The sequence below is a fragment of the Astatotilapia calliptera genome, chromosome 20 (genome assembly GCF_964374335.1).
Source record: "Astatotilapia calliptera chromosome 20, fAstCal68.1, whole genome shotgun sequence".
Lineage (NCBI taxonomy): Eukaryota > Metazoa > Chordata > Actinopteri > Cichliformes > Cichlidae > Astatotilapia > Astatotilapia calliptera.
In genome coordinates this window covers 7,748,922-7,775,030 of record NC_137441.1, presented here as the reverse complement: position 1 = coordinate 7,775,030, position 26,109 = coordinate 7,748,922, and the positions used below count along the sequence as shown (strand labels likewise).

The following is a 26,109-nucleotide window of genomic DNA, read 5'->3' as shown; positions in this document are numbered from 1 at the left end:
AACATAGTAATGAAATACACGAAAGAAACAAAGCTCTTAAGTTTGTGTAGATTCACATAAAATGAGTGTATTGTAGTGGTACATATTCAACCTCAAGGAAACTATCAATGCAGTTATCCAAAATGACTTTATCTACCATTAACCAGGAGACTGGTCCAACTGAGACTATAAAGGGAAAGTTGGAATTAAAAACCTATTAAATACACGTACACATTGTAGAAATTGCACACCTTTAATAGCAAATCCTCTATGGAGAAAATTAAAATGTCAATACAATTAGAGAGGCACGTCAGTTTTAGCTGGGATATTTATCATCAGAGCTGTTTGTATTTATAAGAGGCATTTTGTTATATTTTGTAACTTTGTAATACGCTGTATTATTTCACTTTGTTTAGTTAATTAATTAAGCGGAAGCGAATGGATGGATGGATAGTTAATTACTGTTCTTAGAGTTTGGAGCAACTGTAACCACATAATTTCCTCTTTGATTAACACGGGGTTTTAATTCTGATACAGATACATGTTGGTTGAACAGTCTTAAATGATAACAACCTTAATCAACTGTGTCTATATTCCTTTTTACAGATTTACTCTATAACTTTATAAAGTTTTTACACATTAAGAGAATACTGACAGGGAATATTAGAGCATATTCCTCCTATATTGGCTTATCTTCATTGGTTCCCTGTTACATCCAGAATTAAATTTAAAATACTTCTCCTCACATACAAGGTCTTATGTGATCAGACTTGATCTCATCTTACCAATAGAGAGGAGGTGTGAATGGTTCAGGTGTTATTGAAGGGAAAGATCAGGAAGGCTAAGGACAATTACAGGAGAAAGCTGGAGAGGAAACTCCAGCAGAACAGCATGATAGAGGCGTGGAGGGGCATGAGGACAGTTGCTGGATTCAGGTCATCCAGCAGCAGGGGAGCTGGGGGTGGTGTGGACAGAGCAAATAAGCTGAACGTGTTTTTCAACAGATTCGAGATTGCAACAAATGTTCACCCCCCCTAATGACTTACCTGTAGTCAGCCTGTAATCCACAGCCAAGCCACTCTCTCTCCACATTGCAACACAGCCTTCTGGTAAAGTATTGAAACCCCTTCCCAAACTGTTACTTTCACTCATGACCAGATTCAGAGACAAGTCAGAAGATGTTCTCAGGCAAGTCTGCTGGACTAGACAGGGTGACTCTCCATGTCCTCAAAGCCTGTGCCACACAACTTGTGTGGGATTTGTGTGGGACTCCAGAATCTTATGTCCTGGATTGTTTATTAGGTAGACCCAAATATGTGCATCTTCAATATTGTCAAGGTGATCAGCAACACAGGGGGCCCACAAGGGACCATCCTCTAACTCTTTCCTCTTCACCATCTGCACCACAGACCTCAGCCCCTACACAGAGACCGCCATCTTCAGAAGTTTTCTGATGTCTCTGTGGCGGTTGGATGCATCCCTGGGGATGATGATGAAGCCAGGTACCGAGCTGTGGTTGACTCCTTTGTCATGTGGTGCCAGCAGAATCATCTGCAGCTCAATGTGAGAAAGGCAGGAGCCGATCACAGCTGTCTTAGGGCGAGAGGCACCAACAGAAACATGCATAATATCAAATTTACTTATGTTATTGATTTAGAAATGGGAGTGTTAAAAAATTTGAGTGTTTATCTGTGGTTATAGGGTAAAGATAATCATCTCCTTTTTTCAGTGTGTGGTAAATAATTGAATAATTTCTTTACATTATTGAAATATAATGATACAATTAAACAAATAAAGCAAGAATTTAAGAATTAGCTTCCATGGTCCATGAATTAAATAAATGACAGACAGAAAGGAAGCACAAGCCTGCGAGCTCCAGCTTTGAGCAGTTAGTCAAAAGCTTGAATTATTACAACTTGCAACCAACATGTTTTTCTAGCATATGACGAAATATTGCAATGGAAAAATCATCTACTTCAAAAGAAACCTCGGAGTAGAGGTAAAATGACATTCAGCATTACCCTCCATTCATCTTTGTGCTGGCCAGGAACCCTTAGTCTTCCTACAGCTGCTTTTTAGCATTCAGAAATATGCAGCAGGAGGAGTTAGGCTAAGAATTGGAGGTGAAGTTGCACTTCAAGGAAAGAGATCACGATTCGAATCAGTTCAGTACATGCAAATAATTATTTTAACTTATGACTTAGGTATACACGTAAGAAGCCAAGGTGACCACTGACCATTTACCTCACACATCAAAATAGTGATTCCATTCATTTTGTATCCAGTGTTACACTCTAATGTCACTGAAGACATGTATCCATACTGAGTTAAAAACATAATCATCTAGAATTCTTTAAAAGTTATTCAGTAGATCCAAAAATGCTACGTCCAGATGAACAGAATAAACTTTCTGAGATTTCTGGATGATATCTGGATGATTGAGCATGCATCAAAACATAAATGCTCAGCAGGTCTGAATTGGCCAGTGTACCTAAATTACTCCAAAACCACATTGACGACTCATCCAGGAGGTCACAAGAGAACCCCCCCCCCCCCCCCCCCCCAAAAAAAAAACCAAACAAAAACAAAATGTAAAGAACTGCAGGCCACAATTCACTCAATTAAGATCAGTGTTCATGATTTAACAATAGGAAACAGACTGAGCAAAAAGGGCATCTACGGAAAGTAGACATTAATGCAGTTTTTAAAAATGCCCTTCTCCACAGTACGTACTAGCCCAATGTAGGCTACAGGGAAGAAAATGCAGAGCAAGCTATTGAAAATTATTAAAAACACCTACTGATACATTTTAGAGAGGATCAGGCTTGAATGTTCCATGTCACTGTAAAATTAAAAAGATGGCTATCAGAGTGAAAACAAACAAGTGCGCTTTAAATCAGGGGGTGTGTACTGTCAATTCCACACCAAAATGATTTTTTTTTTACAAGTGTATTGTATAACTTCTCCACAGTCACGGGATTCTTTACTTGAACTGAAAGTGTAATCGGCAACCACAACTAGTAGATTGCAAGTCGACACTGAAAACTGAAAGTTGTGTCTATTAGAACTGCAACAGACATCAAGATAAAATAAGTAATGATAAGATAATTTCTGCAGTGTCAGAGATATGAAGTCTAAAATAATCACATACCAGCTAACATAAAACGATAAAATATACAATATATGCAATTTATGTTTCATAAACACCACATATGCAGAAAGTCTAAGGATATAACTAGTGTTTTGGAAAACACATGGAGTGGGTCTGAGTATAGGATGCAGGTGCAAATGGGAGCTCACCTCACAATAGACATTCACTTTGATATAATCACCCACTGAATCATAGACTACACGGTGAACTAACATTGGTAAACTATTTACCAATGTGCTCTAAATGATTCACGTGCACTCTAGCTTTTTATTGGTCATGCTCCAGTGTTAATGGCAGGTATACAGCTATACTCACACCCATTTATTGGGATAGGAGGGATCAGCCAGCCTACATTTGGAGATGGTCTGGCTTACAACTTTACACAACTTTACACTGGACTTCACTAAAACTTCGGAGGAAACTGGTCTCACAAAACATATACGCTATGACCATTTGGATTTTTTGCAACTTAGAAATCTATTGCAGTTACTGTTTCTGACATAAAACAGTTTTATGATTAGGAAGATTTACTCATAACTATAAAGTAAATCTACTGGACCTTTGACACTTTTATAGTGTTCTGTTCAAATAACAAATGAAGTCCCAGCCAAAAGTTTTGGCTGATGTAAACATTCACTTTTTATGCTTCATACACTTTGACACGTCAGATTTTATGATGATGATTGTGCAGGGTGATCAGAAGCAGCATATACATGAATTACAAGGAGCTTCTGGGTTTAGCCTAGAAGTTGATGTCCAGAATGCCACAGAGATTTGCATTTGTTTTGATAAATGGTTGATGATCCCTGTATTTTGTATTGATGTTTTATTTATTTGTCTGTGACTATGTACAAAAAACATTAATGTCTGAAAAGAAGAGATTTGTTGTACCAGATTTAGCCGATACCTACTTTCCAGCTGCAGTTCTTGAGATGGCCTTATCAATTATTCTTCAATCCCACCAGACCAAAACGGCAATGCTGGTTACTAATAGCATATTGTAAATACCCAAAGAATAAAAGTTGTTGATTTAGGACTTTAGGCCAAAATGTCAGATATTTCAAATCAATCTAAATCTGATTTTTTGGTGCTAAGGAGAGCATTTTTGTGTCTTTTTGTACATGAGTTGGTTTCCCTGTTTATTGTCTGTATGTTTTTCTCTGATAGACTGGCAATCTGTCCATTGTGCAAACAACATCTGTCATGGTCCTGGGTCGAGCGACCCAGTGTTTGAGTTTTATGTATCTTTTGTATTCATTTGTGCCCTAGATTAGTTCATCTAGTTTATTTTGAGATTGCTGTTTAGTCCTTTGTTTCTTAGTTGTTTATGTCATCTCCCCCTGTACTCAGTCTCCCTGGTTCATGCGTCATGTCTGCGTGGTTATGTTTAGTTCATGTCATGTCTAATCTCCATGTTTCCTGTTTTACTTTGAAAGTCTGTATTCAATGTCAGTATATTTAGTTTCACTTCTCCTGTCCTGCCTTTAGGTTCATGTGTGTCAGCTGTGCTCCCGTGTGTGGCCACTTCCCCTGATCATCCCTTATGTGTATTTAGTCTCTGTGTTTCATGCAGTCTGTGTCGCGTCATCTGTGTTCTCACCCACCATGTTTGTATTCATAGTTTTCTGTGGCATCATAGTACCAGTTTCCCAGCTTAGTTATAGTTTAGTTTCGTCACAGTGCTTCTACCTTGTTTGGCCCCCATGTCATCAGCCAAAATAAAGGCTCGCTTTTCGTTTGAACTCAGTTTCGTGTCTTCGCCTGTGTCTGCACCTGAGTCCTCCACACACTCTCCACTCGGTCTGCCACTGCGGATTGTGACAACCTCTTCTCCAAAGTCAGCTTGGTTAGGAACAGAATATCATCACAATATTGTTGGATTATTGAATGAGTACTTTGATGACCTCTTTAATCCCACTGACACTTCTTCCATAGAGGAAGCAAAGTCTCAGGACGAGGAGGACAACTCGTTCATCGCTGAGGGTGAGGTCACTGAGGGAGTTAAATAACTCCTTGGTGGTAGGGCCCCTGTGGTGGATGTTATTTGCCCTGAGTTCCTGAAGGCTCTGCATGCTTTAGGGTTGTCTTGGTTGACACGCATCTACAATTTTGCTTGGATATCAGGGGTGGTAACTCTGGATTGGCAGACCGGGGTAGTGGTTCCTATCTTTGGGAAGGGGTTCACTGGAGGGTGTGCTCCAACTATTGGGGAATCACACTCCTCAGCCTCCCCGGAAAAGTCTATGCCGGGGTGCTGGCAAGAAGAGAGTCTGTTAGTTGAACCTTGGATAAAGGATACAGCTTGTAGCCTCCAGCTTGCACTGAAGTGGTTCACAGCCGAGTGTGAAGCAGCAGGAGAGGGGAGCGGGAGATTGACTGATGGATTAGTGCTGCGGCTGCAGTGATATGGACGTATACTGGTCTGTGGTGGTGAAGCTCTTGATTGACTGGTCTTTCTATGTCTTTACACTCACCTATGGTCACAGATACAAGTGGCAGAAATGAGGTTTCTCTGAAAGGTGGATGATCTTAGGGGGAGAAGTTCAGCCATTCGAAGGGGCTCAGAGTAGAATTGTCAACCAGGATGCCTCCTTGTCGAGGTGTCCAGGGCATGTCCCACTGAGAGGAGGCCCCGGTATTGGTAGGTGTATTGGTACATATATTGTATATTACCAAGGTATATGTACCAAAATACCTATATTGCATATAGGTATATTGGTACATCTTTAAGAGAGAAATCAAATACCCAAGTAGTATCACTGCTAAATATGAAATATATAAAATACAGAGAGATTTTATAATGTCTGAAATGAAAAGTTTTATTATTTTAACATTAAGTGTAACGAAATCAACTACAGTACAACGTGAGTAGTAATTAACCTGGAATTTTCTGACACTTTCTCTGAGAATGGAAACAAAATAGTATCAGTCAAGACCCAGTAAACTAAATATTTGGACAACTGTATGCTACAGTTCATATACATTACTAATTCAAGGGTAATATTGCTGAATTCTACCTTATAGTTTAGTCTGTTTCTAGTGTTGAGCCAGCAGCACTAGAATTTTAATCAACCTGATATGACATATTTTAATGCCCTACAACGCCCAAGTACTGACACATTGTTGTGATACTGATTTCACAATAAGTGGGTGAGGTATTTGCATTTCTTCATAACCTGTAACAGCAATAAACCATTTATCATATAAAACTTCCAGACTCCACGGTTTAAGTATAATTAATGTCGCTAATACAAAAACAGCAAAGGTACATGGTAGTCAATGACTGTTTTACTGCAAATTTATTTATATATTTTTATAATCATCAGTCTAATTCATGTGGAAATTCAGGGACCTGAAACACACCTTTTTAATAATCTTGGGCTACATTCTTAGTCATCATCATTATTATTAAAACAATCCTCTTGATTGGCTCTCTTATGACGCTCCATATATATGTATAGTCGACTAACATGACTAGGTCTGAGTCAGGAATGCCGCAAAGGAGATATGTCCACTTAGAGGTAAATAAAAGTTAAATACCTGATACTCTCCATCAGTTTATAGAAGTGAAGAGGGCCTTAGATAGACGGTAAAATGTCTGAAGTTTGTTTACATTTATTTCCACTACCTAAGACAATACCATAAGTCCTTTTATTTTCATTGATCGTGATAATCATCATTAGCTGCCTTCTGAAAAGCTTTGTTGGATTTAATGTCAATATTTTGTATAACTAATGTATACAAAATTGTGTAACTACTATATGAAAAGTTGATCTGATAAAGCAATCAGCAATCATAATTAAAACTGTTATTTCAATGGTCTTGTAGATTCTTCCAAACTCTAGTATTTCAAATAAATAACAGACCACTTTGGTCAGTATTGCATGAGTCATTCTGCAGTCTGACATGTTATGCCCTACCCTCTTCACAAACAGGCCCACATGATCGAAGAACTTTGGCCAGCAATTAAGCCACAAAGCTGCTATCTCAGAGGCATCATTCTAACTTCCACAGAACTACCACAGTAAAATTCAGGTCACTGACACGCATGGTAAATTCGCCTGCAATGAATATTTTTCTTCTGGTTGGCATATTTTTTGTATCTTCTTCTTGTGCATTTAACAGCTGTGCAAATGATTATCAACAAGGCCAGAAAAGAACTCCAACGCAGTAATATGTACCACAGTGGCAGTCCCGTCAATGATCTAGAAAAGAAAAGGGGAGTAGGGCAGGTTTTCAGACCGCATCTTATGGTGAAATTTCAACAAATTTAAATTCTCTTTTCAGCCTTTAGTGATTCTTCCATAGAGTAAAAAGTAGCATATTGACTAACCTGATGAAAAAAAAGCCTTGAGTGGTTTCATTCAGTTGTAAAGATTGATTTCTTGTGTTATCACTGATGTTCATAATAACTAGGCAGGAGGTCAGAGTTGGTGTTGTGACTGTGGTTGTGCTCATTCTGTCTGCACAGTCATAAATTGGTTGACCTGGTAATGAAAAAGAAAAGATTACAATGATAATGCTTTATAGACCTTGAGGATGAAGCTTTTACAGCATTGTAAAAACAAGAGAGAAGAAAACAGACGTTGTTGTTTAGAATATTTCATGGTAACTTTAAACTCTGTCTTTTATGTTTATTGTGTTATATAATACTAATGACCTGATTTTTGTTAATAAAAAAATAGAATGACCCTAAGGAAAATTTGTACATAAAGGGTTTGTACATACGGTCATATCTGTTATAACCTCTAGGAGTCACTGAAGTCAAAACTTACACACGATGTCTTTAATCCTTTCTTCCAAGCAATAGTTTACTATACTACACACACGCAGACATGCACGCATGCATGCACAAGTTGCATAAAAACAATTATTAAATGCCATTTTAATTTCATCATAAATTTTTGGCTTTAAAGTGTCACAAATGCACAAATAGTCTATTTTTTGCCACTAATATATGAGGCTATGAATATTGTAATCTTTTTCATGGGACATTTATGAATGGTGTAAATCATCTATGCTACGCTAACTACGCTATTAAACTTAAACTAAATATTTTACGTTTAAATTAATGTCTTAATGTTGAAAAAAATCTCATTCTAAATTAAAAAACAAACTAACTAAATAAATTATCACTATGGGAACAGAACCACGTCCATGCTCAAACATTACAACAGAACACTTGCCATGTTTTAAAATGAAATATAGTAATTGACTTGTTGTTTTAGTCATTGTATATTGTCAGTAAATATAAATAGTTGTTATAAAAATGCTGCATGTTTTTTTTTTTTTTTTTTTTTTACATTTTTTACATTTGTTCTAAAAGCATTTTGTTAATCAGTAAATCACTGTAAAGACAGTTCTCACATTTATATTTGCACAATGGAATATTACATTTGTTCTTACCCTGAATGTTAACAACATAGATACAGCTGCTGTTTGCAGGCATCAGAACCTGCACAGAGATGAGCTCACTCTTCTCACTGCTTATGTCATTACTGCCAATACAGAAATAACTACAGTCCTTTTGAACTGCGCCACAGTGAAGATACAAGTCTGAAGACTTATGGAGCAGGAAGTCCTTTCTGTCAATGTGCTGATACCAGGCATAACGAACACCAGTGCCCTTTGCACAACCACAGCGTAAGGTAACTGACTTCCCCCAACATGTTGGCCTGTCCACCAGAGAGCTCAGGGGCCAAAGTCGGGGCTTGGACACTGGAACTGACACAAAAAAAGAAATGTCAGTCCAGTCAGCTTAACACCAAACAGAGGCTGTGATGCAGCATATTTCACTGTTATTGTAAAATAATGTTTATTTTCTAAGTTGCATAACGTCTTTTATTCTTACCTTCAGTGATAATCACTTTGACTTGGGTCATGATGTCAGCATATATCTTATCAATCCCAACCCAGTACGCTCCAGCGTCATCAAATCGGAGATTTGTGACTTTCACAAACAGCCCCCTTCTGTTTAAATCTATCACTTGGGACCTGTGTGTGTTTCGACTGTTTTCTGAGTCTGCCACAATCTCACAATTGCTTCTGGAGGGCCCTCTGCACCAATACTTTTTGCTGTACAGAAAATGATTTATGCCATACTTGCATTTAAGGATAAATTCACCTCCAACATGGGCTGTGATCTCTTTATCACATTCAAGCTGAAGACTTGCTGAAATACAAGGCAGACAGAAAGAAAATCCTTGTAGTCTGGTAAATCATAAAAATGTTATTCAGTTTTTAATTCGAATTAATATGAGTTTGCAGTTTACCTTCAAATTTTGATTGTCAGATAGCACAAATGCTAGAATAATTGTCACTAAAAGCCCGAGAAAAAAACACAAGCAAAAAAACCACCTCATACTTGAGAGATGGGGGTAGGTGTTGTCAAACATCCTGTGTGCATTTACAACACTTTTCTTTCATTTAACAGTATGTAAAGTAAATATATATATATATATATATATATATATATATATATATATATATATATATATATATATATATATATATATATATATATATATATGTTTCTATTCCACCTTTCACGAAAAATGTTTCCCAAAAAATAGTTAACGTGTTAATTGAATTTAAGGTTTAAAGAAAAAAACATGTTAATTTAAACATGTTTTTCTTCGTAAATAAATATTTCAATAAGGAGTACATTCAAGAATTCTTATAGGCTTGTATGTTTTAATTATAATTTTAAATCTTAAAGAATTTCAGGATATGAAAGTGAAGAGGCATTTATTTTTCACATAACAAAAAAATTATGACGGATTTATATATGAAATAGTAAGTTTACTGTGACTGAAAAATATTGATATGAAATCAGAGTTTTTATCTATGATGCTAGAATAAGCTGTGATTTTACAGTTTAAAGTCACAAAGAACGGAAGTGGAAAAAATTACAAAAATAGAGCCTGGGAGAGAGAGAATAAACAATGATGATTAAGGTGCTGAAAGGATTTAGCTTAGTAAGTTCTTTCATAGAAGGTTTAAATTATAGCTCACTCACCTTGAAAAAGCAAAACGAGGTAAAATATCTTCATACTGATGTCAGGTTTGGAATCAACTCGACAATCAGGAAACTGTAGAGGTGGACTGTGGTGATCTTAGCTTCCTGTAGGTGCGTTGTGGGTTACATAAATGCTTTTGCGTCTATGCTAGGCCTTGAAGACGAGTGTAACATGCAGCAATACTAACTAGTGACACAGAAGTGAAAGAGTGGGAACCCTCCCCACATAAGAGCTGCACTTCACTTTACCTGGTAAGAAATTCCCATTTCTTTAATCTAGTTAATCATAGTTTATCGGACACTGCTGTTGATATGAAATACATTTGCACAGCAGATGCTTGATTCTTTATGACTGGAAAAAACATGGCAAAAATCTTCCTTTAACCTTTTGTTATTCGCTAGTCTGTCTTGGATGCTTTGATATTATCCAGTTATATTTTCCCGATATATACTGTAAACCGGTGACTAATGTAACATTCAGTTGAGTGTCAGAATGTCTCCATTAGTTTACTACAAAGCCACTAGATGTCACTATTCGACTGATGTGGCGCTCAGCACCTGCTAAATGTAGCAATGTCCTGTCAGAACTTCTTCATGATGCCACCCCGGACAAAAGCATTAGTTGAAGGTTGACTGACAAAAGAGGCAACATCCACGCCCGGGAGCACTTTGGTAAGTAATGCATTTTTTCATTTGTATTTTTTAAGCCACACTCTTTTCAACGCTGAGCTTTTATGTATATTTAAGAAAGGGAAGTCTTTAACGGGTGAGTTATTGCCCGTGGTTCCTGAAAACATAGCTCCTCCCACTACTCTTTTTATGCACACATTGTGAATTTAAAAGTATTGTTGCTTAACCACTAAACAAATTGCATGAATTTGTGCTAGCTGAGATTCACAAGATTTTTTTTTATCATCCTGTCTCACTTCAATTACAAAAATGTCTGCTGTACAGTAAGGTAGGTACATGAAGACTTCCCAAAGCTCTGAGTGGATTACTGCTGAGCAACTAAGGGTGATTATCTTTGACACTTGCGCTCCCTCTTTCTTCTGTCTTAGGCTCTATCCCTACATGCGTTTCTCCTCCACTTGGCTTGTGTATTTAAAATATTGTACAACTGACTAGACTGCTTTTGATTAAGATCACCTGTTTTGACTGTTTATGTGCATAAATATATGTTTGTTTTCCCCTACCATCCCCTTTGCTACATATTTATGCAATAGAACACCCGGGTGACTTTAGGACCCTGTGAGAGAAACCCACAGGGGGCGCGGCAATATTTTTAATCTGACCACAGAACCTGTTAGCTTCCTCTTACATTCTGTAAGACAGTTTAGAAGTTCCCTTACACCAGTTCCTTCATGTGAGAGCTACAATACAGAAGTGCTCTGTAGCGGAGCAACGTAACAGCCTCAGTCCTGTCCCCAAGCTTAGCAAGCCTATCCATGACCTGTGGACAAGGACCTTTGTGCCATGAAATGCCTATGAAAACTGCCCTATCCCACACAGTGAAGATCCAGCTATGGACCAGCAGGTCAGGATTCTGAGAAGCTTCCTGGATGACCTGGAAAGACAGGAGGCTGCGGCTGAGGAGACACCTAACGGCATTGCTGGGGAGTTTGTGGTGAGTTAACAGTAATGTTCCTCTTGTTTAAGTACAGCTAAAAATTCTCAACCCAGAAGACATGCTGTATTTCTCGATGGGTTTTCACATTCACACGCTAAAAAAAGGTGTATTTTTATATTGACAGTAAGTACGGCGAAACTGAAAGTTCTTAGTCTTCCCGATTTTTAGGTTTTTTACAAAAGACATCACACTGAGGGAAGTACCACACTGGTATTTTTCGGAGGGTTCCAACGCCATTTTCATTCTTCCTCTTTGTATTGATGCTTGTCACTAAAGGCACAACAAGGAAGAAGTGTAAGCAAAAGTCCTGTAACACGACTGACGACTAGCAGCAACAACACACACACACACACACACACACACACACACAGAGAGAAACACACTCACGCAAACATACTAAATTGTGCCTGAGAAGTGTTAACCCCAGGGTGACATCATCTGTGGGCTGCTGCCATGGTGATGAGTGACATGGCGGTGCCTGAAGACAGCACTGTGTGCTTCACATGCTGCCCCTCTGCTGTCATACTGCTGCCACCCCAACCACTCCAGAGGAAAGAGTCCATTGCATCACTTCCTCTGAGGACAAAAAGCACTTTGTAGTGTTAGAGAAGTGCAGATGTATTTCAAGTCCTTTAGCAGACTCTTTTAGATCTGCCTCAACTGGCCTCAGAACAAAAAGACCAATGTCTCAACAAGTCCTGCAAGCACAAACATGAGTTTAACTTGAGAGTCCGAGCTTCCGCTTAGGTGATTTAGAATCGAGGTCCTCTCAGTTTGTCAGCCATCATGTCAGTTTGAGCTCGAATGAGTCACAGATTCTTCGTCTGAGGCTGAATCACATAAAAACTGACCACATGTGACAATGTGCCATTGGTCACATGTAATTTGCTGGTTACATGCCCACTTTTTATTCACTCTCCTCTATCAGTTGCTAATGACCTTAAAGCATCTGCACTATGAAAAAAGAGCTTTTCCAGTAAATGCACAGGAAACACTACCATGAAACTCATATTACCCATCTGCTGTTTTGGCTAATTAAATATAATTTAGACGCATTTACATGATACCCGTAGCTTGGAGGTTGTTTCAGTATGACACATCAGCAAAACATGACAAAAATAGCTCTTTGGCATTTAGATAACGTCTAGGAACTATGATGAAAAGTCTTTATGAATGCAACGCATTTACATTTCTTTTTGTGTTTTTCAGAGGTTGAAAAGTCAGTCAACAAAGTACCGAACGGACAAGACGTATCCTAGCAAAACAGCAGAAAAGCAGGAAAACATCAAGAAGAACCGATACAAGGACATTCTGCCCTGTAAGCTTGTTTAAATGTATAAAAATACAACAGTTTTACAGTTTTCTGCATTAACACTGTAAAGGAATACTTCTAGATTACCTATAGTGTTGTGCCAGTGACCAAAAAAACCCATATAAACAGTATGTAATGCTCCATCAACATATCTACTTAAGTTTCTTATATTTATTTAAATTAGACAAGGTAGACTAGATCCTAGGAAAAGCTTACAAACATTAACATATTTTATTATATTTTCATCTTTATTTTATTCTAATTCTGTTCATTTCTTTTGCCACAAGGTGAGAACGTAAAGCACACTCTGAATCTTTTTAGGTTTTCCAACATTCATAACTACATATTTTTCTTTTTGTAGTTGACCACACCAGAGTAAAGCTTACTCTTGTCACATCAAAAAATGACACAGACTACATCAACGCCAGTTTCCTCAAGGTAAAGAACAAGGTCCCTTTTAGCTTATATCCACTGATGGCTCAGCTTCTACACATTTAATTGACAAACAACGTAAGTGCACTATTTAGGCTGCTTTAGCCTGGCCACAGTGGATTGGCCACTTTACAAACCAACTGTACCCCAGCTTCTCTTTTTTATGCTGTTCGAAGCTTTTTAACATTATCTGTGGTTGCACTGATCTCTGCTACATTCTGAGCCAGAGTCTTGCTGCTGCTCTCTCTGCCAATATCTGTGAGTGGAAGGCTAGGGAGGTATATGCTGCCAAATAGTTGCTGCATTAGAGATAACAGGTTTCTTTTGGCCACGGGGGTCCCGACTGAAATATGGTTTGTGCAAATGTAACTACTGTGTTTTGTGTGCAGGGAGTATCAAACTCCAGGGCTTACATTGCTACTCAGGGTCCTCTGCCCCACACAGTAGTGGACTTCTTGAGGATGCTTTGGGAATACAAGATAGAGGTAAGGTCTACACCACAAGGTGCATTTAAGATAGCACAACTTGCTTTATTTCTTCAGTTGAAAATTAAATTAAGATTAAAAGAGCTGTGACTTTGGCCACAGTAGCTGAAATACAGATCCCCATCCCAGTTCACATATCTTTTAAAAATGTTTTATTTATTTATTTTTAGATCTATGATTTTTTTTTTTTACACATCTTCATGATTCTAGGTTGTCGTGATGGCCTGTCGAGAGTTTGAGATGGGAAAGGTAAACTTCTCTCTGCTTTCCACTTTTTTTCTCACCATACAGAATTTTCTCTATATTTGTATGTTTATACACCAGCCTGGTGTCAGTTTGTTAACTATTATCGTTTGATGTATTGTTTAAATTGAAAGTACTTTTGTTACACTTGTATGATTGATTTTTTGTGTTTAGAAAAAGTGTGAGGTTTACTGGCCACAGAAACACGAGGAGCCGTTCGTTTGTGAGCCTTTTAAAGTTTACTGTGTGAGTACTTTTTGTTCTCTATTCATATTTTCAAGATGAATAGGTTAATGGATCTGATGCAAAAACTTATACTGAATATATACTATAGTATTTGCTATACTGAATATATTTAACTACTTTACAAAACAAAAACTGGCTGCTCAACATTGGATTTTCTCTAATCCACACAGGGTCAACATTATTCATACGGTCTCAAATACATACAACTAATATTTGGTTAAATGTCCCTTAGCAAGTCGCGCCTCACCCAGATTTGCTTTGCTTTTTGTAGCTTGGCATAACTCTGGTTGGATATTTGACCACTCTTCTTGACAGAGTTGGTAGAGTTGATTTAAATTGGTTGGTTTCTTAGCATAGCTTATAACCACACTCCACAAATTAGATATCATTAAATTTAAAAAACCTCAGCTTTTGTCATTGTGGCCAAATGGCTTAACCTTTGTCTTGTCTGACCATAAAATTTCTAAGCCAAAGGCCTTTGGCTTGTTTATTTGGGCACCTGTAAATTTCACTTGAGATTTAAGGGGTCAATTTTAGAGCAGGGCTTTTTTTCTTGGTGAGCAGCCTCTCAGTCCATGGCGACGTAAAACTCGGTTCGTTACAATTTTAAAAAAGACTTTCCCATTTTGTTTAAATCTACAGGTCTCCATAGATTTTCACTGTACCTTCGCATTGTTCTGAGCATTGTTCAATCCAACCAGTGCTGTCAATCCAATTCTTTTTATGCTAAAGGATTTTTTGACTTTTTATGTATAAATTTGAGCCTGTGGAGATTAGTGAAAATCCCAAATAAGCCCCAAATTACCGTTCACACCCATGATGAATCTCTGTAAACTGACCAGTACTGTATGCCATGCACATACACTATACCTAATTATACTTTTTTTAAGTCTTACATTGTTTTACCATAATTTTGTAAGCAGCAAGATCAAGAATTTAGGTTAAAGAAAAACTTTTTGTGCAGGACTCTGAAGAAAGCAAAGGAGACTATCTGACCAGGACCCTAAGGTTGACCTATCACAATGTAAGCACTGTTTATAGCCAGCCTAACTTTTGTGGTTGTATTTGACTGTTGGGTTTGAACCCCAAAATATAACTATGAAGTTTAATGTGCTCTAAAAAGACGCTTGCATTCTAAATGTGTACAATACTTTGAATTTTTTTCAGAGTTCCCGAACCTTGAAACAGTTGCACTATGTCAACTGGCCAGATCACGGAGTACCGGACTCCATCCCTCCCATTCTGGACATGTTGCATGAGATGCGCTCTTATCAAGCCCATGATGACGTCCCTATTTGCATTCACTGCAGGTCAGGCATTTGAATAGAACTTGAACTTACTGCATGGCTGGAGTTAGGTGTTAAGGCAAAATATACATCCTGTTAACATATGAGTGAAGTGGATTGTCTTGCTCAAAAATGAGCTGCAAAGCTGATCTTTATTTTTTAATAGGTAATGCTTATATTGTTGGAAGCTCTGTTCATCGTTCTTAAGAAAAATGTTCTTGATGCTGTTTAGCGAAACCAGAAATGAATCAGAATGTACACAGCTCAACCTTTAAAGTAAAAGGTGCACCGGTCCAACTGAAAGGAGGCTTTTGTCACTGTTGGTTTCACATGCTTAAATTTCACATCCTGTCACTCAGGACAACTTGAATCACCAGCTTGGGGTCAATTTTTGTAGCGATTGATTTTCTAAATATAATGTAAATTAGATTGCGTTGCTTTTTAATGCAAAGAAATCAGAATATGGTGTTGGTCTTCTCTCAAGTATTTCAAAGTATTTCTTTTAACTGGATTCAAGAAATAATTCAATTGATTTCAACTAAAAATGAAACTACACGTGAAAAAATATTTCAGGTAAATGAAAACGTGACTCTTTTATTCTTGTACGTTGTTTTTGTTTTAAATAGTTTGAAAGTTCGCGTGCGATTTTTTTTTTTTTTTTTTTTTTTTTTTTAAGTAAAGCATGAAGCCATTATAGAAATTGAGGTTATTGTCACTCTTTTATTCTTTACTTATATTTCTGAACATCGCTTTGTTATCTGATCAGTACACGCACGAGCAGAAACTACCACACTGTATGAGATGCCATCGCTCCTTTCTAACATGTTAAAGAAAAAAAGCAGATCAAAGGAGAACTGTGCTTTTGGTTGTGATCGAGTTTGTACTGCTTGTGGGCAACGTGTACAGGTCCCCAGCAATATGGCTTCGAGGTTAGACGCTATTCTTTTAACAGGAAATGTTTGTAGGTGGTTGGCCAAAACCCCACTGGGTTGTAAAGTATATATGTATACATTTCCCCCTAAAATTTTCCAGCACTTACACTATGGCTAAAGCAAGAGCTTGTGACTTAGATAAGTCCAAATAGAAAACCTTGGGGCATGTGGGATTGCACCTGTGTGAGCTTGTCAGTTGTGTAGAAAGTTTGTATCATTTTGTTTCCAGTTCTGCATCATACTTTCCCTCTGAGGAAACACAAACAAGTATAGATTTGTCACATACTGTTACTTTGTCACATACTGATTGTTTTTTTTTTTTTACATAAATACATATTATATTTTTTATATGCTTATGCTTAACTAAACTGTTCAGAAACTATTAACATGTGAAACCATGACACTCCTCATGATGAGTCAGCCATGTACTGTTGAGTTTGTAGCAGATATAACCTAACCTACATATCACGAAGCCACCCCACATCTGTGACAGGTCACCACAACATGGTTGCTAAAACTATCATTAAAGTTTTATTTTTTCATTGCGCCAGTTTTCATTGGTTTTCTTGTCCTGAGAAAGAGTTTTGTACTTAATTCAGCTGACGAGGGGAGTCGTAAGCTGTGAATAGTTACAGACATTGCTGCAGTGGTTGTGGTTTAGCCATTAGATGTACCATCGTACCTAATGCCTTCTTCAGCTATGCTACATATATGTAGGGCAAGTATAGCATAGTTGAAGAAGCATATGGGCAGTTATACTGCAAATGTCTGAAAAATGTGACGTTTTTCTGTTGTGTATTTGCAGTGCTGGCTGTGGTAGAACAGGAGCCTTGTGTGTCATTGATTATACCTGGAACCTCCTAAAGAAACAGGTTAGCTATTCTTCTCTGCCTTGCTGTACATTTTGTACGACAGATGCGTTTAACTGTAAAATTGCCAACCTTTCCATTACTTTTGTGTGCTCGTTTATAGATGATCACTTCAGATTTCAGCATCTACAATTTAGTTCAAAGCATGAGAACCCAGAGGCCATCTTTAGTTCAAACCAAGGTACCTGATGTTTTTTTTAATATAATGCAAACCATCACATCTAACAAGTCTTCCAATCAACAGAAACAAATTTCAAGCAATTTATATAACAGTAATGCCAGTTAATGTCAGTTTTGTTTCGTGAATCGTGCCCCAAAGTTATGCTACCTAACAGAACAAATTCTTGTTGTTTAATCTCAGGAACAATATGACCTTGTCTACAGAACCATCAAGTTACTATTTCAGAGATATTTGCAGTCTGTAGATGAACAGACTTTCCAAAACGAGGTAAGTAACCAGAGATTTATTATTGTTAGTGAGCTTAGACAGAGACTAGCTAGAAGCAGAGACGACATGGTTTTGGTTGTGTGCTTCATCAACGCATACCGAAACGCACAGCCATCTGAATCTGTAAAACAGAAACAGTAGATGTGGCAGGCTTTCTTGTGGTTTCAGCAACATTAAAATAGAATCTAGTCACATGATCAAAGCGGAAAATCATCAAACTGGCAGATTTGAAAATTAACTAAGAAGGCAGTGACACCTCTGTGCTCTGTTGAAACTGCTGCTGTACACTTCTTTTATTTAGTGTTAAACAAAATATTAAACGGAGCTGAGAACATTCATATTTTACAAGCATACTGAATTTACATGCAAATTATAATCAATAATCTATTCTTGATGCAACTCATACTCCTCTTAAAGGTCTCTGAGATCTTTATCCCAGGTGAGGAGTCTGGTTTTCTGCCACAATTTCAGCATCTGCTTGACGAGGAACGGGCCTTCCTACCACAGTACAACAGTCCTTTGGCTTCTTCAGAAAACCTACTTTTCTTGAACGCCAAGGACATGCACAAAGACCAGCAACAATGGCCTCTGTTCCAGACCTCTCCTGAGTCAGTTCCCCAGGACCTGAATGAAGTACCCTGGATGGTGCATGCAAATCAGAGAATTCCTTCAGCAGAAGAAGAATTGGTTGCAGAGAGTGATAGTGTACCGTCACTGATCCGTCAGCCCTCACCAGATCTAGCAGCAGCCATTTGTTCAATGGTGGAGGACCCCTACTTTGACACTGGTTTGAGTTCTCCGTCATCAGATGGGGGACACACGGGTGCTGCTGAGGAGACCACAGAATGGACATTTAGCCCTCTTTTCAGTGCACCCTCATTATTTTTGAATGAACACACTCTGGAGGCCAACTCACCTGCTTCAGGTCAGTGCTAGTGCCTGTGCATGTGTTAGTTTCAAGATGAGCAACAAATAGCAGCTGATTTTTCTGTTTTTGCAGACACCGGTGAAGTCTGTACTTCTGGAGAAGACCCTCCTCCACTACCTGAACGAACCCCAGAATCCTACATGCTGGCTGTGGATACAGGTTAGGGCCCATAGTGAACATACATCTGGAATATGAGCTGTTAGCTTAAGGGATGCTTACTTAAATGATGCAACATGTTGCAATTTTGTCTTTCAGAGGTATCTGACCCTTTTGAAAGGTTATTAGTTATTCCACACGATGCTGCTGCTGATGCACTTACAGAAATTAGTGGTAAGAACACGTAACTGGAAAATAAAATGAGACTATTAAGTATGTAGATGTCTGCAACATATTACACACAGTTTCCAATGCATCAACCGTTTACTGAGCACTTGCAATAAGATCTTATTTGATCAAAATCCTTCATATTGCAATCATGTTATTCAGCAAGTGCACTATTATTGATACACTATGATACTTTTCCTTACTTCCAGGCAGTCCCCCCTCACCTGCACCCCCACTTCCAGAAAGAACCCCTGAATCTTTTGAGCTGGCTATTGATCAGGGTAACTTTATAATTTCAGAAATCTCAATGATGAAACAGTAATTTTAAAAAATGAAAAAGCTTTTTCAGGTATTTCAGTTTTCATAAAAAGACAATTGATTAATGAAATTGCTTATTTTGGCTTTTCAGCTCCCGTGGAGCAGAAATTAGAGGTCATACCAGCAGTCGCACCAGCGGTGAACCTGAATGTAATAGGAATGTCTTCAGAATGGTTTGGCAACTCAAATCTTGGAGCCACTACATTTCAGAATGAGAGGAAATCTTTTGAGAGGAGTAAGGTAAGAAAGAATTCTCTAGACAGAATTCCTGCAAAATGTGTCAGTAATGCTGAGAAATAGAAAAAGAAAGAATCAACAGTCCATTAAATATATAATCAATCTACCGGTTACTTAAGCAGCTTTCTTGTATTAGTCATCGTGATCTATAAACAAAACATGTTGCAGGAGGTTATCTCGCTTATCTCTAGTGTTGCGCTGCAGCAAATTAAGGAACTGGTCGTTCTAACCAAACCTGAGACTTATAGACATTGTCAAATTTTTATATTATTCGAAATACATGCAGAGCTTAAAATAAATAATAGCTCTTACTCTTGACTGCGGTTATTCTCAGTCACCAGACTGATAACTGGTTTTTGGGTTTCTCGCTCACGAGGCTTTGCAGCTTCAACAAACACAGTCGTAAAAGGTTGGGACACTGTGTAAAGTACAAATAAGAACAGAATGCAATGGTCTGCAAAACTCAGAATCACATAATTTATTCACAGTAGAAAACAGAAAACAAATCAAGACAAACATTTGAAGAAAAAGACTGGCTCATTTTGAATTTGATTGCAGCAACATGTCTCAAAAATGTTGGGATGGGGTTGCATGCACCTTTCAGCCATGATGGTGCCTTTGCAGACGTGCAAACTGCCGATTACATAGGCAATAATGCACCCCTGTACCATCAGAGACACAGGCTTTTGAACCGAGTGCTGATAACAAGCGACGTGGTGCCACTTCTCTTTAGTTCAGAGGAAACGGCATCCATGCTCTCCAGAAAGAATTTCAAATTTACAGTTTTCCACATTGCCTTTTAAATGAGCTTTGGTTTAAAAGGATGGTGGCCTTTCTAGATCATGTGTGCATCTTATTCTTTGCATGATTGAGTTTTAACAAGTACTTGTGCATGGTGTGGTAAACTGTGTTCACAGACTGATTTCCGTGACAAAACCATTCATGTTTTCAATGCAGTGCCACCCGAGGGCATCCAATGTTGATTTTCAGCCTTGTCCCTTGCACGCTCTTGGTGATGAAATATTTATACAATTTTACACTGAGCAACATTATGAATGTGCTTGTAGATACAGTTGTTTGCAGATTGGCGAGCCTCTTGCCATCTTTCATTCTGCCTCTAAAAGATGCTCCTTTTTCCTCCAAGTCATGGTACTGACTGTTGCTAAGTGATCTTAGCAACAGTGATGACTTATTTGTACAATTGTCTACTGTGTTTTTTTTAGTACCTCTTGTTTTTCCTGCCTTTTGTTGCTGGTTACCAGTTTATTTATACATGTTGCTACAATCAAATTCAAAATGAGCTAATAGTTTTTCCCAAAGTGGGACGGTTTCTCAGTTTAAACATTTAAAATGTTTTCTGTGTTCTGTTGCAAATAAAATATGACTTCATGAGATTTACTTAATCTTAATTTCTGTTTTCATTTACTGCTTTTCTGGAATCGGGTCTGGAATCAGTTTGTATGTGTTATTCATTTTACTCATTTACAGTAGTTATTAGTAATTATGTGCATCCCAGAACATGTGGGTGCAATGTCACACCCAGAAATGTCACAATGACACACGTCAAGGTTTGTGATAACTCACGTTGTTGATTCACTACCGTTTTCAAAACCATTTCCCTTACAAAACAATAGCGGTAACTGTTTAGATGTAGTAAGAATAAATGCCTTGCTGAGTATTATCCCTGTTGTGTTTGTACATGGTTAGTGGTTGTGTAGTTTCCCTTTCGCTTCCTTTTAGTTCTGTGAACAAACTTTTGCTTGCAAGGAGAGAAAGAGGAGTTAAAAAATATTTAAAAGGTCATTATAATTAACGTAGTCATTTAGCGACAGTTAATGTTAGATTTCATGATCTAAAATAAAACTGAAATTAATGTATACTGTTTTGGAAATATTTCTGAGATGTAGATATAGATAACCGTGGGTCACTTTTCTTTCTTGTAGAGTCTAAAAGTGAAAATGACCTTCACAGGTAAGATTTTATTTATTATTAACAGCGTAATAAACTATACCTATATAAAATTCTACAACAATTAAAAAAAAAAAATTTTACATTTTCATAAATTCTCACAATTAGCAGGATATTTCTACATGTGCATTGCGATGATTTATATAGCATTGCTTTTTTGTACTGTAGGACCAGTAAATGATCCTGACCTTTCTTCAAACTGTACTTACTCTCCGTCTGTGGAGCCGCTATCTCCCCCACAGCCTGCCAAAGGTACGATCTAGCTTTGATGTTTGCCTTCAAGTCTTGTTTTAGAGTAAAACACTTGCATGCAAAACAGTGAATGAGGTAACTGTTACCTAATAAGAAATGTAAAAGTTTACGGTTGGTTGTATTTGATTGTGCAGCCGAGCGCAGTCTGACACCTCCCCTTCCAGAGAGAACTCGACAATCCTTCATCCTCGCCACGGAAGAAAGTGAGTATACCATCACCTGCTTATAGCAGCGATAGCTACAGCTGTTTATTTGAACAGCAGTACTCGATGTCTATGGGTTTTTTTTTATTTGTTTTTTTGTTTGTTTAGTTCTTGAGCCAACCGCCATTTTCCCACAACCGTTAGAAATAGCGCACCCCTCAACAAGGGTGGGTATATCATCTGAGTGGGATGGCACTTCTCAGCCCAAGAATTTCCACGATGCTGTCATGAGCAGGAGCAAGGTAATGGTGGTAAAATAGCTCCAAGGCAATAGAACACGCTGTTCTAAATAAGACAGCAAACAAGCAAAACAGTGATTAAAATGATAAGTTCCATAAGACATTTAACATTTTTGTTTTTAAACACTTCCCCACAGAGTGTTCGACCTAAAAGTTCAAGACAAGGTAGGTTGTTCAGTTCAATGATTGATGATACCCCCCTCTTTAGATGTGAGATTAAGCGATTTTCCATTGAAAGGGTATAAATAGCAATATTTGATCATAATCATAAGCTTTTTGTGGTTTCTAGTGAGCAGTGGCTTTTGCATATACACAGAGCTCTTATTAAGACTGTTTCAAAGTTAGGAACAGAAACTATAGACTATAACAAGTTTGGATTTTAATCGGTTTAGTCCAGTGACCAAACTGTTTTACTTACTGTTACATAAAAAATACTGTTTGATGATTTTAAATGGTGTCAAAAGTTTGTTTGTTGCTTTGAAAATGTTGGCGTACACTGGGAGGCATGATATGATAAAACAAGTGATGAAAGCTTGACTTTTAAATTGCTACTTGTTTTATTCATGATTAATCTAAATGCTTCTTTATGTGCTGGGTGTAGTTTATCATTGTGTTTCCACTGCAGAGCCCCCAACTGTAGTTCAGCCGATCGCTCCACCTACTGTGTTTGTAGCTGAAGGAGGAAGTGGTGAGTTGGTTCAGGCATTAAACAAAATACACAGTAGCCTCTCTCACACACACTGTTATTAGAAGACCTGTGTACCAAGTGCTTTGCTATAAGACTTCACAACATAGGGATTATTCTTGATGTGAAAAGCAGATCGCGTTAGAGGTCGCGCTTGGTGAAATTTCAAACACAAATTATTTCATTTTCTTTCTGTTTCTGTGTTAATCAGCTCAAGCGGAACACTGTGATGTGAACCGCAGAGCCTCCCTGAACAACGAGAAATCAGAAAACAAATCAGACAAAAACAGCGAAAAGGCCATGAGTAGAACGAAGGTAAACGTAAACTATACAAGTACATAGTTGCACGTTTCAGGGATATTTGAAAGGATATCGGCTCTAATTTGTGTTTTTGTTTCCTTTGCCTAGAGTCTAAGATTTTTTAAACACAAACAAAGACGTAAGTATGCTAAGATAAAACTTTGATATGGTCCTGATATCAGAAAGCTTAAACTAATAGATCTGTAAATTCTCATATCCTTAGCAAAAACTGCCCCTCCAATGCCTCCTACTCAACCTGGAGCGTCATCTCAACCATGCAGTGTTTTTTCAGTGTTCAAGTTTGGTAGGCCTACATATACTGTAACCAATCATATGTATTTCAGTATCACATAATACATTATAACATCATTTTTATCACCCGCAGGATTTGGAAACCGTTTTGGAAAGCCGAAAGGCCCCAGGAAATATCCTGACACTTGGGTCTGACTTCTCTGGAAACATAAAAAGTAGAAGCGTTTTTTATGATGGTCACAGTGACACATTGCATTGCTAGAAGATTCGTCTCATTGCCTCAGGACTAAGTGGCGATCAAACAAGCACCAGCACTAGAGCACCCCCAACAGGAGAGTCTTGGTACCTGCTCTGAATATGTTACGTACGATTTATGAACAAAAATGGATTTTAATTAAAAAACAGTAGCTTTAAAAGAAAAACATGGACAGCCACTAAGATGAATGACTTGAAAGTTCAAACTCAGGAATGCTAGTCATTAGAATAACTTGTGTGCAGAAGTAAGCAGTGAGAAGTTTTAACACTTCTTGCATTAAAGCTCAAAGCAATGCTGTCAAATCTGGCATGGAAGAAATATATTTTGATATGTGCCTTTATGCTTTCAGCATAACATGAAACGGGTATGCTACTTTGTGTTCATTACTTGACTTTTTCTGTGAAATAGAGCTCAATACTCAATGTCTGTTTGCCATATTTGACATGACCACCTGCGGTTTTTAAATGTTTTAAAAACTACTAACACCACCTTAAAAGACATGTCCAGTTAATGGACCATTGAATATGCATATTTAATATGCATATGTTGCAACTGTAAAGCTTAACTATATTACATACACTGGTTACACACAAATTATTTATTAAAAAATATTGACAGTATGCATTCTAATTGTGTTTTTTCCCTCTTGTTTAACAAGACGAGATCACATTACAAACAACAGAAAACCATGTTTCTGGCACACAGAGCATCGCGACATGAAATGACAAAACCCTGATATGACAGGGCTGTGATGGGGTGGGTTTTTTTTCTACATCAATTTATTAAGTTAAGACCACGTGAAAGCCACATTTCTGACAAAAAAAGAAGTCATTTTTCTCCTAGTTTGGGATATGAAAGGCCTAATCTTCTAAAACGATGATGCTATTATTATTTGCTTTTGGATATCATGCAAATGTAAAAGGATCATGTGAGCAACTTTTTTTTTTTTAAATAACAAAAACATGGTACACTATGGCTGTTTAGCCTCTCCCCATTTTACCATCCTACTCAACAAATAAACCTTGCAGGTTTAAATGAGGCTTACTACATACAGTACAAGGCACTAAGATGTAGTCAGTGGTATAGCAAAGGCAGCAAAACACCATCACTTCCTTCACACAGGAACAAAATTTAGAAAACAGAATGAAGGTTTTTCAGAGACTCTGACGTACTCTAAAACGTGATCAAAGCTACGATGCTATATGCCTATTAGCCACAGCATTAAAGAGACGCAAAGAAATAACACAGACTGTGTTGGACTTTGAGGAAATAATTCTGGTATTCATGTGGATGGTACCACTCCAAAAAAAGCTGTATGGGCCTCCCTGAGCAGCACAAAAAGTGCTCAGGAGTGGCTGAACAGATTAAAATGTCCAAGGCATCGACTGGGCCTCAAAATTTCAGGTTCGAATATAATTGTGCATTTGTGAGATGCAATAGTCTGATCCCCAGAGACCACAGACACAGACCCTTTGGGATTGCTGACAGTGCTGTGCCAGGAGCTGCATACTATGAGGCAAGTAGTTCTAATGTTGTGACAGATAGCAGTATTTTTGGACCAACCCTGTGAAGGCGGGGGGCGGGGCTTACACTTTCTGACGCCACATAGGCTACGTTCACACTGCAGGCGAAAGCGCATCAAATCCGATTTTTCTGACCCTATGCGACCCATATCCGATCATGCTATGACAGTGCAAATCCGATATTTTCAAATCCGATCTGGGTCACTTTCGTATGTGGTACTGAATCCGATACATATCCGATGTTTTAGAAAGCGACTGCTGTTTGAACGGTCATGTCGCATTAAATCCGTCTTTTACGTCACCAACACAAGACAATCTCAGCGCCGGAGAAGCGCCCGATAAGACATCGCGAACGCTTCCTGGCCATCCCGTGTAGATGTCAGTGAAACTGTTGGGAAGACAACGTTGGAGAAACGTGAACATTTTATTTGTACTGTATAATCTGCAGATTCTGACAGAAATCTGCAGCTATCCTTTGAAGCACCGCTCCTCTCTAAAACAGCAATAAGGATAATTATTAGGTTATTTACATTATTATGTAAATAACAAAATAACTTAAAGCAAAAATTGGGAAACGCAAAGTCCGAAGTCTTTAT

At 37.9% G+C, this 26,109-nt stretch overlaps 2 protein-coding genes and 1 long non-coding RNA gene across 6 annotated transcripts; 2 read left to right on the top strand and 1 right to left on the bottom strand.

Annotated features, from left to right (window-relative positions):
- Positions 1-765: 765 nt before the first annotated feature.
- Positions 766-1,793, top strand: LOC145423177 (uncharacterized). The gene is made up of 2 exons (XR_013904286.1): positions 766-1,281; positions 1,389-1,793. It is a non-coding gene; the product is annotated as an uncharacterized LOC145423177 (long non-coding RNA).
- A 4,130-nt stretch (positions 1,794-5,923) lies between these two features.
- On the bottom strand, positions 5,924-10,300 carry LOC113013615 (uncharacterized). The gene is made up of 5 exons (XM_026154659.2): positions 10,149-10,300; positions 8,982-9,302; positions 8,537-8,854; positions 7,464-7,617; positions 5,924-7,335 (listed from the first exon to the last, which is right to left on the bottom strand). The coding sequence occupies exons 1-5, from the start codon at positions 10,180-10,182 to the stop codon at positions 7,167-7,169; spliced, it is 996 nt and encodes a 331-aa protein (XP_026010444.2). The 5' UTR covers positions 10,183-10,300; the 3' UTR covers positions 5,924-7,166.
- On the top strand, positions 10,264-24,610 carry ptpn22 (protein tyrosine phosphatase non-receptor type 22). Of its 4 annotated transcripts, XM_080295380.1 has the most exons (29): positions 10,264-10,400; positions 10,734-10,820; positions 11,103-11,162; positions 11,658-11,772; positions 12,985-13,093; positions 13,449-13,525; positions 13,909-14,004; positions 14,215-14,253; positions 14,422-14,493; positions 15,458-15,517; positions 15,661-15,803; positions 17,517-17,583; positions 17,684-17,761; positions 17,942-18,028; positions 18,446-18,953; positions 19,029-19,115; positions 19,212-19,286; positions 19,490-19,561; positions 19,690-19,838; positions 21,779-21,806; positions 21,972-22,055; positions 22,190-22,258; positions 22,367-22,500; positions 22,635-22,662; positions 23,099-23,185; positions 23,394-23,497; positions 23,591-23,621; positions 23,706-23,786; positions 23,868-24,610. In XM_080295380.1, the coding sequence occupies exons 4-29, from the start codon at positions 11,671-11,673 to the stop codon at positions 23,927-23,929; spliced, it is 2,529 nt and encodes an 842-aa protein (XP_080151506.1). In that variant the 5' UTR covers positions 10,264-10,400; positions 10,734-10,820; positions 11,103-11,162; positions 11,658-11,670; the 3' UTR covers positions 23,930-24,610. The 4 variants fall into 4 exon arrangements, with proteins under 4 accessions (XP_080151506.1, XP_026010443.2, XP_026010440.2 ...); XM_026154658.2 differs by lacking the exon at positions 11,103-11,162 and having other exon boundaries at positions 10,301-10,400; positions 23,123-23,185; XM_026154655.2 differs by lacking the exon at positions 11,103-11,162 and having other exon boundaries at positions 10,301-10,400.
- Positions 24,611-26,109: the final 1,499 nt, after the last annotated feature.

What these genes read in the sequence shown, in the direction of transcription:
- LOC113013615 (XM_026154659.2), bottom strand. Translation starts at nt 10,182, where the DNA reads ATGAAGATATTTTACCTCGTTTTGCTTTTTCAAG. An exon ending in CAAAGTGATTATCACTGAAG is followed by an intron (nt 8,855 to 8,981) that starts GTAAGAATAAAA and finishes TTTTTGTGTCAG; the next exon opens with TTCCAGTGTCCAAGCCCCGA. An exon ending in CAAGGCTTTTTTTTCATCAG is followed by an intron (nt 7,336 to 7,463) that starts GTTAGTCAATAT and finishes TTTCTTTTCTAG; the next exon opens with ATCATTGACGGGACTGCCAC.
- ptpn22 (XM_080295380.1), top strand. Translation starts at nt 11,671, where the DNA reads ATGGACCAGCAGGTCAGGATTCTGAGAAGCTTCCTGGATGACCTGGAA. An exon ending in TAAGGTTGACCTATCACAAT is followed by an intron (nt 15,518 to 15,660) that starts GTAAGCACTGTT and finishes AATTTTTTTCAG; the next exon opens with AGTTCCCGAACCTTGAAACA. An exon ending in TGAGCTGGCTATTGATCAGG is followed by an intron (nt 19,562 to 19,689) that starts GTAACTTTATAA and finishes TTGGCTTTTCAG; the next exon opens with CTCCCGTGGAGCAGAAATTA.